The 16,623-nt window shown below is 41.5% G+C and overlaps 1 protein-coding gene across 1 annotated transcript in view; it reads right to left on the reverse strand.

The window, feature by feature from the left end:
- Stxbp4 (syntaxin binding protein 4) overlaps positions 1-16,623 on the reverse strand; it is a 241,391-nt gene that overhangs the window by 6,887 nt on the left and 217,881 nt on the right. The window contains exon 19 of the mRNA XM_087202594.1: positions 10,779-10,864. Within this exon, the coding sequence (XP_087058720.1) occupies positions 10,779-10,864 (86 nt within the window). The remainder of the gene's footprint in view (positions 1-10,778; positions 10,865-16,623) is intronic.

A 16,623-nucleotide genomic window follows, 5' to 3' on the forward strand; every position in this document is an offset into this window, starting at 1 on the left:
GAATAAAGATAGGAAATGAAGAAGTCAAATTGTCATTATTTGCAGATGACATGATACTCTATATAGGAGACCTCAACAACTCCACCAGACTTCTAGACTTCTAGACTTAATAATCAAATTCAGTAAAGTAGCTGGATACAAGGTTAACACACAAAAATCAATAGCATTCCTCTACATGAACAGCAGACTCACTGAGACAGAAATAGGGCAAACAATTCCTTTCATAATAGCATACAAAAAATTGAAATACCTAGGTATCAATCTAACAAAAGAAATCAAAGACCTCTTCTCTGAAAAGTATAGCACTCTGAAAGGAGAGATTGAAGAGGATATCAGAAAATGGACAGACATCCCCTGCTCCTGGGTAGGAAGGATCAACATAATGAAAATGGTCACACTTCCAAAACTGCTATGTAGATTCAATGCAATCCCAATTGAAATCCCAGCAGTATACTTCACGGACCTTGAGAAAACAATCCAAAAATTCATTTGGAACAAGGAGAGACCCAGAATAGCAAAAGCAATTCTAGGTAACAGAGACACGGCAGGGGGTATTACAATCCCCAACTTGAAAATATACTACAAAGCTACTGTGATTAAAATAGCATGGTACTGGCAAAGAAACAGACCTGAGGACCAGTACAACAGATTAGAAGATGCAGAAATAACTCCAGACACACTCAGTCATCTCATCTTTGATAAAGGAGCCAAACACCCTCACTGGAGGAAAGATAGCCTCTTTAATAAATGGTGCTGGAAAAATTGGGTTTCAACTTGCCAAGATTTAAACTAGACCTATATCTCTCATCGTGGACTAAACTGAAATCAAAATGGATTAAAGATCTAAATATTAAAACAGAAACGCTGAACCAGCTGGAACAGAGGTTGGGTAGAACTCTTGAAGACATTGGTGTAGGAAAAGATTTTATGAACAAAACTTCAGTTGCCCGTGAACTAGCACAAACAATCAACAAGTGGGATCTCTTCTTACTAAAAAGCTTCTGCACAGCAAGAGAAACTACCAAGAATATGAAGAGACAACTCACAATGTGGGAAAAAATTTTCACCTGCTGTTCCTCAGACAAGGATCTACTATCTAGCATCTATACAGAACTTTAAAAAATCAGACCTCCCAAATTTAAAGACTCAATCCAAAAATGGGCATCTGAAATGAACAGATATTTCTCACACAAAGAAGTAGAAGGAGCAAATAAATACATGAAAAAAATGTTCAACATCATTGGTCATTTGAGAGATGCAAATGCAAACAAAGCTGAGATTCCACCTCACCCCAGAAAGAATGGCTGCTGTCATGAAATCAACCAATAAAAATTGCTGGCCGGGCTGTGGGGAAAGAGGAACACTGTTCCACTGCTGGTGGGAGTGTAAACTGGTGCAATCACTGTGGAAATCAGTATGGAGATACCTCAAAGAACTAGGTCTGGAAGTCCCATTTGATCCAGCTATTCCCCTGCTGGGTATCTTCCCCAAAGAATTAAAAGAATCATATCACAGTGATATATGTGCACCCGTGTTCATAGCAGCACAGTTTGTAATAGCTAAAACTTGGAAGCAGGCCAAATGCCCATCAACTGGAGACTGGATCAAGAAAATGTGTGTGTGTTTTTTTTAATAAAATGGAGTACTACTCAGCCATAAAAAACAAGAAATTGGAGATATTTATAGCTAAATGGATGCACATTGATGTGATACTCTTAAGTGAAATAAATAGGACACATGTGTAAATACCAAATAGATTCTTTAGTGTGAGAAACTGAAAGTGAAAATAAGGACTAAAAGGTTTAATAGATAATGTGAAATAGGAAGAAAAGGGTCAAAGGGGAAGGGGAAGTGGGAGGGGCAGGGGAAAAGAAAGAAGGGAATGGAATTAATATGAGGAACTGAAAAAATGGAAACAAAGTCTTTGTAAATAGGGAGGGATGGAGAGGTTGAAGTGAGGGCAGGGGAAAGGGGGAAAAAATAAGAACCAAGAGAGATTATGTAAAGGTGAAAATTTCCAATGATCAATGTCATTATATTGTATACCTAAAATGTACCAATAAAATTAAATTTTAAAAAAAGAATGAAGAATATGTATGAGGATGGGCCATCTTGTCACCTAGGGAATATTGCCAAAGGATGACCATAAAGTTAGGAGCTTATAGATGAGCACAATGCCAGGAGGTAGAGTTTTATTTCCCTTTCTCTTTTTTTTCTGTGAAATGAAACAAAACCCTGGAAACATCCACTGGGGAAGAATCTTCTTGGATCAGCAATAAACCATGCCCTCCTGCTTTGGCAACATACAATGGGTTATTCTGGGGTGATCAAGTTATTGGTGTGTATCAGTCAGGATAGGCTAGGGTGGGTCACAGTAACAAACAAACTGCAGTCCCAAGGGCTTGAAAGAATAAAGATTCACTTCTTTACAAACTACATGTTCATTGCAGTTGGTGCTCAACCTCATCATTGTCACTTGGGGACTGGGACAGAAGGGGCTGCCATTATCTGAGACATTGTGGGTCTCCATGGCAGAGTGAAAACGAAGCTGGAAGGAGCCCACATCAAGAATCAAGTGCTCTATCCTGGAGGTGACCTTTCCTCCTTCCATTCAGGACTCATTGACTAGAACTAGTCACAGAGCTCCATCCAGCCACAGGGGCTGAGTTAGTGCAATTCTTCCTGATGTCAGGAAGGAAGAGGCGCTGAGATATCCATGAGCAATCCATTCAGCAATGATTCTGCGTGTAGCACCTTTTTTCTCAAGGTGGCTTACTGCAATCTGATTCCAAGGGGCAAGTTGAAATACTAGGAATGATATTGATGGTAGGAATGATAATAAATAAATAATATTTACTGAGCACTTGCTAGTCTTGTTTGAAGACAGACACTAAGCACTTTCGCTGTAGTAACTTTAATTTTCCCAATGACTTTGGAGGCTGAGATGATCATAGAAAAGGTTTTTCTTGGGGAAGGAGGAAAGCAGGCTCTCAACAAGGAGTAGAACCTTAAAAACATATAGATTTCACTATGAGCAGAAAAATGAGGTTATTTTATATGCCAGGTTTAAGAAGTAGGACATACTCAGCTCAGATAGATATCCACTTTCACTGGGTAAAGATTGATTCATTGTGTAACAAAACCAAGGAAGTACAAATTCAAGGGCTTGAGTAAATTAAGTAGGACATTGTTCTTGTACCATCTATAGTAATAATCGTGACTTTATCAATTCATGCACAACATTATATTACATGCTTTCTTCACCCCAACCAGCAGCCACATCGACTCTTTGGTCCACATTGATGCAGAGATTATCTCCAGAGGGACAATACCAGGCACGCACACACACACATACACACACGCACACACAAACACACACATGCATGTGTGTGCATGGATGCAAGGGAGGGGAAGGGAATAAAGAAAGAATAGTTCTATGTTTTGGCTTGAGGTCACTACCAATTCATTGAGAGTCTTTATAGCTATTTTCACAGCCTCCAATAGGAATCTCCTACTAAATATCTGTAAGCCATTGGTGCTGATTTGGGGGAAATATTTTCTGAATTGAGTAAAAATAAATAGTGAAATTAGATTAGCTAACATTTGAGAGCTTGTGTGCCAGTTTAGTAGCTTTTTAACTACTCTGCATACATTTTGTTATCCCTCCTCAAAGAAACGTATTATGAGCAGAGTCCTATATGTACTCAAGTTGACACAGGGGAAACTGAGGCAAAGAGAAGTTCACTGTTGGTCAACAGAGCAAAGGTCCTGCTAGCTCTCCAGCCCTCCAGTGGGACTCCTGCACCCTCACACCCTCAGCCTCCCTACTGCACACCAAGTGTGCACTCTGGTGCCAATGCCACCCACCTTTAAAACCTCATTGTCACCTACCTACTTCAACTTCCTGACACCTTTCCATATTCAGTCAGTTTTCCACCTTTGTCCTTTTCTGCCCTCTGGTCCCAGCATGGCCCCTTTCTCTACTTGCCAGCATCCTGCTTCCACCTCCAGACCCATTCGAGGACTGCCTCCTTCATACATGCATCCCATCCTCCTGCCCTTGTCTAGCCACTGCCCTCCCTTCGTTTGTTGCTTTGTCACTTCACCCTTCCCAGGATGTTTTACCCAGGTACACCCTATGCTATAGACATGCATCACATCACATGCCTAATTTCATCCTCTAAACCCCTCGCTGACCACACACGGGAAGGACTTGGTGCATAAACAAAAAGTGCATTTCTGAAGGTTGCAGAAAATGTTAAATGGCTACCATGTAAAATGAGAGTACCGTCTCCCTTCTACTAGTATCTAAAGGATGGCGTGATGAAAAATAGAGAATAAATCTCGTTAGAATAGACGTGAATATTCATGGATCAAACCATGTCCCTCAGAATGTAAGGATGTTCTAAGGAAGTTTAATATAACCTGGTCCTTCCTCTCAGTATCTGATAGTGGCGTAAGTGACTGCTATGTAAGTAGAAGGTAGAGATCCAGCAACACACCCAGTAGACAATAAACAAGCAACACATCCAATAGCACACAGTATGCCAGATGGTAGTAAGTGCTGTGTGAGAGGGAACAGAGCCTAACAGAGGACAGGAAACTCTAGCGCAGTAGTAAGAAATGTAGTTGCATCTACAGTGCATAGAAAAGGTCTATGCATGCAGATTACATTTGAGAAAACACCTGAAAAAAGTGAGGGAGTAAGGCATACAGATATCTGGAAGACAGCATTTTATAAAAAGACAGCAGCAAGTGCAAAGGTCCTAAGGCAGAGATGTGCTTGACCTTTCAAAGAAGGTGGAGTCGGACAGGTGCAAATGAGCTAGCAATTTTTAGGCTACTGAAGGTATTGGCTTTTAATGAGGAAGCCAGGGAGGGTGCTAAAGAGCAGAGGGGTACCGTCTAACCTCAGATTCAGAGAGCTCCTCTGGCTGCTGGGTTGAGTGATGGAGCAGAGCAGGACAGCATTAAGGAGAGCAGGTAGCTAGCTGAAGTAATAATCCATAGGGAAGCTGACAACAGCTTAGTCCAGATAGGTGGTTCTCAACTAAGGAGATGATTGGGAATGTCTGGAGATGGTTTGGGGTATCACCACATAGGAGAGCAGGGGACAGATTGAGGTGCTACTGGCATCTCATAGGTAGCGGCTGGGGGTACCATCTCAGGGCCAAGGACTGGCTCCCTTGCAAAGATCTATCCAGCCTAGACATCAATAGAGCTGAGGGAGGGAAACTGGTTTGGAGTGGTAGCTGGGGGTGATGGTGAGCAATCAGCTGCTTCTGGATGTGTTTTGAAGGGGTTTGATGATAGACTGCAGATGGAGAGAGAGAGAGACAGAGATAGAGAGAGAGACAGAGAGACAGAGAGACAGGCCAAGCACAACTTAAGATTGGTTGTTGGAGCAACGCATGGTGCAGAGTGGACTTCTCACTAATCAAGATGGGGAAGACACTAAGAGGAGCAGATGTTGGAAGCAAAGCCAGGAGTTCAGCTCTGGACAAGTTACATCACATCAAGGCATTGTTCCCATCCCCAGTGTTAAACAGAGGTCTTGTTATATATGGTCACTAGCAAAAAATGCATGGATAATCCAGAGCAGATAGCCACCCCCATTATTTAGTTTTAGGTTTGGATCGCATTACAAGACATCCTCCCAGAAATTTTGTTGCTCTACTCATATTTTGCCTACATGAGTAGTCACCTGGTTTTCAGTTCCTGAATGTGGAGCTATGGTCTGCTTGTTGGGGGCAGACAAGGAAGCTTAGGAGTCTGGAAGTGCAGGGAGGGCTAACCCGAGTGCCTGTGTCATGTTGTTGGTTAGTGCTTGCTGGGACAAGGAAGGGACACATCCCAGCATTGCCATTGACTGCATCCTTGCTATGGATAAATTACACAAATTCTCTGAGCTTCAGTTTTATCCGGTATAACATGGAGATAATAGTAGTCCACTTAGACTGAGGCGTGAATGATATAAGTTGTTACACATAAAATGCTTAGAAACTGGTGGGCACATGGTTTAGTGTTCAGGAAACATTCACTTACTATTATTGGGCTGACTGCAGGCTGGGGATGAGGAAGTCCTGAGTTCACATTCTAATATTCTAATTTCATCATCATGAACTTTAGAATGTTTGATACTGCTGACCCTTGGTTGCCTCATCTTCAAAATGGATAAGATAAAAAAAAAACCTGTGACCTAAAGATATGAACATTGATGGGAGAATCTATATAAAGCAGGAAGCAGCCTGCCTGAAGCCCAGCACACACTCAGAGAATAGGTCTGGGTCGTTAGTGAGTGACACCAAAGTCATGTAGGGGAGAGTTCAACAGGTCCTTGTCTTGAAACACCATGGAGATTCCATACATATCCCTGCCAGCTGCCTAGAAGTCAGAGCCCAGAGCCCAGCTGCTACCAGCCAGGATCCTAACTGGCAGGAAATTGGCCCTCAGAAAAAAGGGAAAAGACCAAGACTGGATAGGCTATGTCACATGTTATGTTATTTCAAATAGGGGGAAGAAGGAAGAAATGATGTTAGTTTCAAATGCATGAAGGGAAAATCCCAATGGATGCTGTGTACCTGAAGGTAGAGATGGAGCAAGCTCAGTGAAGAGTGAATACTTGGGTGGGCCCGTGACAGGGATGAACTCTTGCCATCTTCCCAAAAAAGTCACACATGGTATGGGCCAAGGAAGGGGTGGGACTGCCGAGTCAGTCATGGGAAAGGTGCAAGCTTTATACTTTTCAGGCCAAGACAGCAGTATCCTAAATCTGTATATTCTCAGTGGTTCAATTCACCCACATTCACCAGCTGCTCACCTTGGGAGCTGTGCTACTCATTGGGATACAGAGATGAATGAGAGACATCCATGCTTTTGACAGTCTTACAGCACAATGGTAAGACAGATATATACACAGCTAGCTTAGATGCAAAGCTGGGTAGGATTGAATGTTTTATTAGAAATGGCATGGGGAGCAACTCATGTCACAGAGCCAGCAGAGATAACAGAGAAGCAGCAGCTTTGATCCAGGCACAGTGGTACAAGGTGGGAATACAGGAATTAATAAAATGTGGCCCCTGCTCTTAAAGCGCCCCACAACCAGTAGGCCCAAGCACTGTTGGAATGTGGCCCATGTGCTGTGTGCAGTCAGGAGATCCTGGCCCTGGGTAGATCTCAGGCTCCTCTCCTTGGTGATCATTTGCTTCCCTCAACTCCCACCAAGTTGGGCTCGTTAACTCACTAGGAGTCCTCAGTGACTGTCCATTTTTCACACTTTGTCCCAGAGGTTCCCAGGGGCTCTCAAAAGGGCTGCTGGAGGGGAGGAACGAGGGGCAAGAGAGGTTTTTCATTTCAATCAGAGCAGTTTGTTTTATTTTATTGGTCTTCATTTTCATGTATGAGTTCACTTAAACAATGGGTTATAAAGCTGGAAAAGGTTTGGGAGGCACGGACTTTATTTTTATAGAGAAATATGGACAAGACATGGCTAAGATGCCAGAGTCAGCAAGCGAAGAGGAGAACCTGGTATTCCCACCTGTGTTCTCTGTGCTTCTACTGAGCCCAGCTGCCTCCATGAGAAATGCGGAGTGCACTGCAGGCCACTTCAGGCTTCTCTCCAGTGTGAGATCGAGATCGTGTGATGGAATGACACTGGGGAGGGGTGGAGGTGTTGTTTATGGGGGTCAAGCTGGTGTTGGGTGAGCATGTGGAGCATGGGCATGTGCTGGGAAAGAACCCAGAAATCGCTCCCTGATTCTGAGAAACAGAGCTCAGTCAGGTGCTCCCAGGAGCCAGAGAGTTGGAAGGTGCAGGAATTAAGCGTGTTTTGGAAGAGGGATAGTTTATGAAGAGTCTCAGAAGAAATAAACACAACCAGCTTTTCCCTGGCACTAGGGAACTCAGGCAGCATGCAGCATAAGGACTCATTTGCAGAGTGCCTATGGGGACTAAGGGGAGCCAGACACTGTCCATGCCATAAAGAAGGCCATGGTGAGTCATGAGAAACAAGAGGATATGGGCCAAGTCAGCTGGACTCCTGTGAAGGGGAACTTCTGATGTTTCTCAGTGCAAGTGGCTTTGAGATGGCACCTGAAGTCAGGTAAAGCCAGCAAGAGGGCACTGCATTCAAAAGGCCCAGTGGAGTCAGGCCCCAAGGGAGGTTGTCGGTGGCTCTGAATGGGCAAGCAGGAGTTCTTTGGTCTGGCCTGAAAGGTTATTTCGGACTCAATCACATTCTTTCCAGAATCCGTGGCCACGTCCTCGAGGACCCTTGCTTTCTGGAAACTCAGTGGGCCTTGGCTGACGTGGGTACTTTGGGGGAACTTGGTTTTTCTGCCAGGTGAGAGGAAGGCAGGATCAGATAGAAACAGGAAAAGGTTCTAAATAATGTACTACCTCTCTCCCTCTGCTCCTTCCAGGAGAAGAAGCTGAGGGCTGAGACTCTGTGGGGCCCAGCAATGGGTCTGTATGACCTTCCTTGGAACCCAGCCCGGTCTCCTAACTTTGGAAAACAGCTTGGAAACCAGCCTGAGATCACAAGGAGTTATCATCCTTCCAGGAGAGTATGGAGATGGTGTTTATTATTCCTCTGGCCCTTCCCCAAGATAGCCACCTGACATAACTCAAGGAGCAGAGAGGACAGGCCATGGTGAACCAAGGGCACCTCCTCCCTTCTGGAGCAGGGGTGGAAAAGTGCAAAGTGGAAAAGGTAAGGAAGTAGAGCCATTCTTGAAGGGCATGGCTGCATTATGGTGCATTTCAGTTCTTAGAAAATTAAGTCACTATCAGAGAAAACCTGGGGAGAGTGGAATGCTTTCCAAGATAGCTGATTGCCCTTGACAAAAGAAACATACAACTGAAGTGGTTGCATGTCCCACTATGGATATGTGGCCAGGTGGAGAGGGTCACTATTCAGAGACTCATGCTAAGGAACTAGCAAGTGGGCATCCTTTTGAGCCAATTTTGATTTTTAAAAAACTATTCATATTAACATGGAAGTATGTATGGTATTTTCTTAAAGTTTAAAGACAAAAATCCCTTCTCTGGGCTACCAAAACTTTCCATGCTAGCCCATGCTGTGTTTCCCAGATGCAGTGTGTACTTTGATCTTTACTCTTACCCTCTTTTTCTCTTTACTCGGACCAACCTCACTCTGCAGAGCCAGTTTCTCTCCCACTCTTCATTTTTACTTTCTCGAATAAACTTTGCCACTGATAAAAAAAAATCCTTTCTCTGTGCCTTTAATAAGTTCTAAGATACGTCTTCAATGGGTTGGGGTAGAATACATAATATTCATTCCCATGGTTAAAGCATCTCAATATAAAAAGGTGGTGTTAAAGTACCAGGTTAGTGAGCTTTCCATTGCTGTGACAAAGTACCTGAGATAAACAACTTATATGGATGTAAGATTTATTTCGGGTCATAGTTTCAGAGGTTTCACTCTAGAGTTGCTTGGTTCTATTGCCTTTGGACCTGTGATAAGGCAATATACCATAGCAGTTAGCACATGGCAGAGGAAACTGCTAACCTCACGGTGGCTGAAAAGCAAAAGAGAGAAAAGAGGCAAAGGTCCCAATATCCTCTCCATGGACATGCTCCCAACTCCCTCCCACTATATACATCTCCCAAAAGCTCCACCATTTTCCAGTAGTTCCACAAGGAGGCAACCAAGCCTTCAGCATTTGGGCTTTTGGGAAGCACTTAAGGTCCAAACCATAACAAGTATGAACCAGGTTTTATAAATATACATGCATAAAATAAAAATGAAAGGAAAAGAAGATACATATATGTTTTTGCTTATCTACCTTCTACAAATTTTTGCACTAAGCATACCTTTGTAATTAGTTAATTTTGTTTAAGAAATAAGGAGATTCCTTCCTTCTTCTTCTCTGGGAATGATGGATGATAATCATTTCAGATCTCTTCACCTTTATTCTTGAGATACACAAGGTTGTGGGGTACACAGAAGCAGGTCTATCTCAAGATGTTCTGACCATCACAGAGTGGACAAAGAGTCACCAACCTCTCTAGTCTTAAGGACCATGAATAATGCAAAATGGTTCTGGGCTGAACTGGTGTCTTGATCAGTCTGTCTCATGTTTAGACCATTTGTGTTATACCTGTAGCTAGTTAACGATGTGTATTGTCTTCTTGTGTGCCAGGACTGGTGGATGTTCTAGGCTTTCTGTCCCTGAGCTTCCTGTGGTCAGAAAAAGTGCTGGTGGGTCTCAGACACTGGGCTCAAAGAGGGTGGAGTATAAACCAAGGGCAGTCAAAGGAGGGGCAATGGAATGATAGTGGAAGAGGGGAGCCCATGATCAGATCAAAGGACAGAGAATAGAGCAAGGGGTCAGGAGCTGAGAAACCAGATTTTGTTGAGTGTGAGTTAGCTGGTACCCTTGGCCAACAGGTGCTATGTCAGGTGCCAGAGACTGAGGAATCCAAGATGTTGATTGGGTAGCTTGGGAATGGTGTGGCCTATTTAAAAGAATTTAGCTAGATCAGATGTGTGTTTGGTTCTTGTTGAACCCAAGTTCATACCTTGATATCTTTATGAAATTCAGGCTTGTTATATTTGGTCCATTGTTATGGCTCAAAAAGGTATTTATGTGACATAATTCTATTATTTATGTGTTAGTTCTTATTCCTAGCTCAGTGATCCAGGTTTGATCCATGTGTATTCCAGGCATTCATACACTCCACTGAAGTTCATGACCAAAGAGCCTTGCTGCATGGGGTCTAGGTATGATTCCTCAATCATATGTCAATTCACCCACCTTTTTCTTTTTTGTTTGTGATGGAAGTTGCCACAAAATCCTTTGTTGTAGAATGACCCTTGCTTGGATCCATTAGTTTAATGAACCTAAACAAAAAAATATTTGATATGAGTTTGCCAAGACTTGTTTTAGTTAACTGATTGTATTTCATCTCCACATTTTCTCCTCTAGGCTAAGTAATCCAAAGGTTCTAATTTTTTTCTGATGCCAGAAAAGGGAATGATGAATTGCATATAATAGAGTGACAATAGGCTAGCTTCATTTCCACAGAAGTTTACAGAACTTGATGTACAAGTTTCTATTCATCCCCAAACATTTTTTTTATGGCTGTGCAGTCACATTGTCTGAATACTCCAGGTGTCTGCACACCCGAACAGGTACTCTAAAGGTAACTTGACCTTGGTTCCAGACTTGATCCAGAGTCTCACAATTAGCTTTGTTGGTCTAGAAGCTCTTTGATCAGAGAATTGAATAAGCCTAGGAAAACCTACTTATAATAAACATTTATTATTCAGCAAATTCATGTATGCATTATGCATCAACAGTGTCTGCTTTGTGACTGGCACTGTTCTGCATGGTAGGATACCACAGCAAACAAAACAGTCTCGGCCCTCACACAGGTTATATCAATGGAAACAGTCACATAATGAAAAGGAAGGCAAACAAATAAATTACAAATTTTTCAATAGTTGTGTCATAAAAAATGCAAGGTGGGGAATAGACTGTGGTAGGCTCAGGTCTGGAGGGATGATTGAGAATGTCAATACAGTCATTTGTAATACAGATTTCCCTTCTGGAGGCAATGTTTGGGCCCGCATTCTAGGACAGGTTTTCAGCTACAGAGGGCAAGAAAGCTAACTCTGAATGCATGTCAGTTTGCAAAGTGAGACATGTTTATGAAAAGAGAAAGATGTAGTAGGTTATGGCCTATCCTATTATTTTGAAACCCCAATAGACACCATGGAATGGTAGGAAATGAAATATGGAAGTAGAAAATTATTACATAACTATGGTTCTGGAAGAAAATATATAATATCTAAACTGAGATGACATCTTAGAGACATGATCTAATGCAGCCTTTCCTTCCCCCTCAGCTCCCAATCCCATTAAAAGTTTTGTAGACAATGACTGCAGTTCTGGGCTGCTGTGACTTGTCAACACCTCACTGTGTGGGCCACCAAGCCCACTCCACCTTGGATAATCACTTGAGAAACTCCCAAGGTGTTAGACACCTGCTCACCTATACCAGTGTGTATTCTACTTAGTTATATCCAGTGTAGTGCTTATTGGCTAATGTGACAATAAAAAACCCCTGAAAGAATGAAGGAACAGCTGAGTCTGATTTATCAATTTTACCCTTCTGAATCCTGCAGTAGCTTCAAAGAACTCTGGTCCAGATCAGATTAAGAATAACATCTACAAACTTTAAGCATTATTATCTTTGTTCCAGGTTCTATCCTACATGCTTTACACAACCTCCTCTCTTTTAATTCTCACAACCAATAAATTAGGTAATGCATTAGTTTAGATGCTTAACTGCTGTGTCAAGCACATTTGCAAGTTGGCCAGGAATCAGTTGGCCATTGACCAGGAATCATTCACATGATTGCTCCTAAATTGCAGAGGAGGCTGGGAAATGTAGTCCTATTGTATACTCAAGAAAAACAGGCAGCAAGGCACTGTTATTATTATCTTGATTTTCCAGATGAAGAAACCAAGGCTCAGAGAATTTAAGTATCTTTTCTAAGACAGTAATTAAGTAAGTCGGGATCCTGGTGTTCAAACCTGGTTAGTCTCATTATCCTAGAAACATTCCTAACCAACGCATTATATGGCTTCTTAAAGGATAATATGTGAAGGCTATGGCAAAGTTTCCAGATTTACAATTTCTCTCCCCTCTGAGCAGTGCTGAGCACACAATGCTGAATTTCGCCTCTCTGATCTTCATTTTTCTGTCCTTTTTTGGCTAAACAATTCTGTTGCCATAATCTTCTTTTACATAGGTTAATATCTAGAAGGGTTGGATCAAGTTGCCTTTTTCTTTATCTGGGAACATTTTCCATATCATATTTCTGCACTGATTTTGGTGTCAAATTCTTAGAATTCTTGGGAGCATCTCACTGTTTCTCCCTGTTAGTCAATACAATCACCGCAGAGAATCAGGATAGTTTCTAGGCACCAGTTTTACACCTGTGCATTCAAGACATTCCAGCCCATACTCCACCTTACTGTCATTGCCAGGATGTCTGATTCACAGCAGCTGCCTAGACAAGAGGTCTGTGGGTAATATGGATCAGTCTCCCTATAATTAGTAAATTTTCCTGATTTTATGAGTACATGGTTATCATAGAAGTTGGCAAGTCAATGACAGTGCAGGGGACTGCGCTTCTATACAGATTTGTTATAGTTTAGGCTCTGTCCTGCCCACATTGCAGCATCTTTCTCAGTTCCTTCTCAGTTCAGCAAACATGTTCTCCTCACTATAAAGTCCACATATAATATGTAAGAAGGGTTTCACAATAAACAGGGGGAATGAGCCTTTCTGTTGAGCCCAGTTCAGAGGCATTTGTCATCAGGTCTCATTCGATAATAGGGTATCCGTGTCCTGCACTGCCTGGATAGCAATTAAAAATTTGCCCCTCTTTTCAACTTGGAGCCAGATGTTGCATCCTCCTTATACCAGGGAATATTTCTCAGAGCCATGGGTATCACAACCATGTAACCTCGATCAGAGTATGCTACTACAGAGAAAATTACTTGTATTTTGTCTATACAACATAAGAAGAAAGAGAATGCTAGTTCTCTTTAGAATGCAATGCAGGACTTTAGAAAAAGATGAAAGAACTATCCTGGAGATAAAAGGATAAAGGAAATGTAATTGGATACCTTATTGCCTCAAGTTAGACACCTACTATAGTTCATCCCAATTTTGGTTAAGTATTCTAATTTTCAAAGCTCCCTAAATAATAAATGGTTTTGTAGGATAAGAAATAAAGAGCTGATCTTGTCACTGGTTTCAAAAGTCATTAATGCAAAAAAAAATCATTAATGCATTCCTTGCTATTCAGCTATGAGGAAGAGTAAGGAAAACATATAAAATGCATCTTTGATTAATTATTTCAAGAATGAAATCAAATGTTTCTTGCTTATATATTTTTATAATATGAATATTCATATCCTCTCATATATGATCTGTGTAACTCTATCCCCTCAGGATTGATGGAATTCTGTTTTTAGAATGACTCTCCAGCCCTCATACGGAAACAGCGAGAAATGGAACAGAGAATTGGCTTCTGTGACATGGTGATGGAAATCTTTGAGAAAGGTGGCAGAACACGGCATTTGAGGAGATATGCCTGTGTGAGCATGAAGTTCTTTCCCAGAAGGAGAGGTGAGAAGGTCTTGAGATTCTGGGTGAGAATGAATGCTTTTGAATGCCAGCCTGGTGAATGCCACCCCACATGTTTCTCTAGCTTATCTAAAGTTTAGTGGGAAAGGTGATGATGACATTAGACTATGTACTACACAGAATCTGTGACATCATGGTCATGTTCTTCACTGTATTGCAGTGCTAAGCCTATTACCTCACATGTGATAAGTGTCAGCTATTTCTTGAAGACCTGTCATGTGTATGAATGACAATGACAAGAGCAAGGCTACTTTTGGGGTGTTAATTATAAAGAAATTATAAAATCACCAGGGGAAAGAACCTTCTACATTCTTGTTGACAATGAGAAGATCAAGCCAGGACACTGACAGCCACAAAGTTAGGAATGTAGTAGAGATAAAGAAGGGGCCCTGATGGCAGCAGCCACCACACCACAAACACAGGTCACAGCATGGCAGATTAGCAAGCCAGTGGAAAGAAGCCAATGCATAAGACTCAGCTCTCCCAGGATTTCCTAGAGAATGATGGAAATAAGAAGAGTTAGAGACCAACAATTCTATTGCAGCTGAGATGTCAGATCCGGGTGAATATTGCTTTAGCAGTAATGTGACCTCTCTCCTCTTATTTTCTCCTACTTTCTTCCCTGCTCTTTCCAAACGCTAATGAAATCTGGGGGATAACTGGGGCTATATTTAATAAAATGGGGTACTACTCAGCCATAAAAAATGAGAAATTAGAGACATTTATTGCTAAATGGGTGCACATTGAGGCGATACTCTTAAGTGAAATAAATAGGACACACGTGTAAATACTGAATAGTTTCTCTAGTGTGAGAAACTGAAAGTGTAAATAAGGACTAAAAGGTATAATAGATAATGTGAAATGGAAAGAAAAGGAGCAAAGGGGAAGGGGAAGTGGGAGGGGTAGGGGAAAGGAAAGAAGGGAATGGAATTAATATGAGAAAATGAGAAAATGGAAACAAAGTCTTTGTAAATAGGAAGAGATGGAGGGGTTGAAGGGAGGGCAGGGGAAAGGGGAAAAAAGAAGAACCAAAAGAGATTATGTAAAGGTGCAAATTTCCAATGATGAATGTCATTATATTATATACCTAAAATGTACCAATAAAATAAAAATAAAAAACTTCCTTCCTGAGGCATAAGCCTCATTCTGCCTTGTAGAGGAAGAACCCCAAACAACTTTAATTTATTTTCCACATGTTAATCCTTCAAATAGAAAGGTATATGATAGAAAAGAATTCCATTTTCCTTTTATCTGAGAACCATTCAGAGATTATTTCCTTCTACTTACATTACCACAGTGGTGGATGGAGAACTTTAAGTCCTATCTTGTAGTTCTTCCTCACTTTCTTGAGGTTCAGAGGAGAATTTAATTAAAATAGCTGTAATTGATTGATGCTTGGAAGTGGAACCTTGTATTCTCTAGTTTACTTTCCTGACAAACCCAAAAGTCATTTCATGTTGAGTGCATGTTAGTCTTTGTTACAAAGTTTAAAATGTGTTTACTGTCCACATATAAGATCCATGGGGATAGGATTTATAATTCATCTCACACTCAAATCTATAAAATTAAAACTGCATAGAAACATAATTTCCTGAGTACCCAAACCTGGTTCTGATCCCATCAATAATTCTCTTTGGGTAAGACTGCCCTTATTTCCTTCCACATTTTGTTTCTAGGATACTTCTGATGTAGGAGAGCAAGGATGTGAAAGAAATCTCTCATGGCTGACCTCCATCAATGCAATTCTCTTTGAACTCACTTTTTGGTAATTAATGGACATATGCATGTCTGCTGTAGATAGTCTTTTTGCTCACTCATAGGTTCAGGAAATTGGAGCTACTGGCTTTTTTCTTGCTGGTTCTGAGCAGAGAGGAAGTGGATATATATGTGGTGGCTTTTGTAAGATAACTGGAAATTCAAAGTGTAAATATTACAGATTCAAATTTAAGGTGTGGTTTGTTTTTTCACATCATGATCCATCTCCACTGACTTAGCATCATTAATTGCCTCAGAGAGTATTCATTGAAAAGAGACATATGAGCCTTGAGTAGTGGTTTTGCAAGTTTGAGCCCAGACAGGGAAGCTTAGTAACTGTTATGATTTAGATTTTAAAAATGTCCCTCAAAGACCTCATGCTCTCACAGTCAGGGGTTTTGGAAGGTGATTAAATTGGGGTAATATAGCTGACTTGCTTTTGGAGGCAGAGTCTTGTCAGAAAAGATGAATCACTGGAGGTGTGATTTGGAAGGGTATATCTCCCTTCCCAGCTCCTCTGTTCTCTTTCTGCTTCCTGGCCACCATGAGGTGAGGAACTTTCCTCTACTGAGGCACTTTCACCATGTTGTTCTGTGTGTGAGCTTGCTGAACGTGAACAGAAACTTCTGAAACCATGAGCCAAAATAAGCTTCTCCTTTAAATTGTGGATATCAGATATTT

Source organism: Heterocephalus glaber, unplaced genomic scaffold (genome assembly GCF_053883595.1).
Source record: "Heterocephalus glaber isolate CG9 unplaced genomic scaffold, H.glaber_assembly_v1.0 deba00001773, whole genome shotgun sequence".
NCBI classification, from domain to species: Eukaryota; Metazoa; Chordata; class Mammalia; order Rodentia; family Bathyergidae; genus Heterocephalus; species Heterocephalus glaber.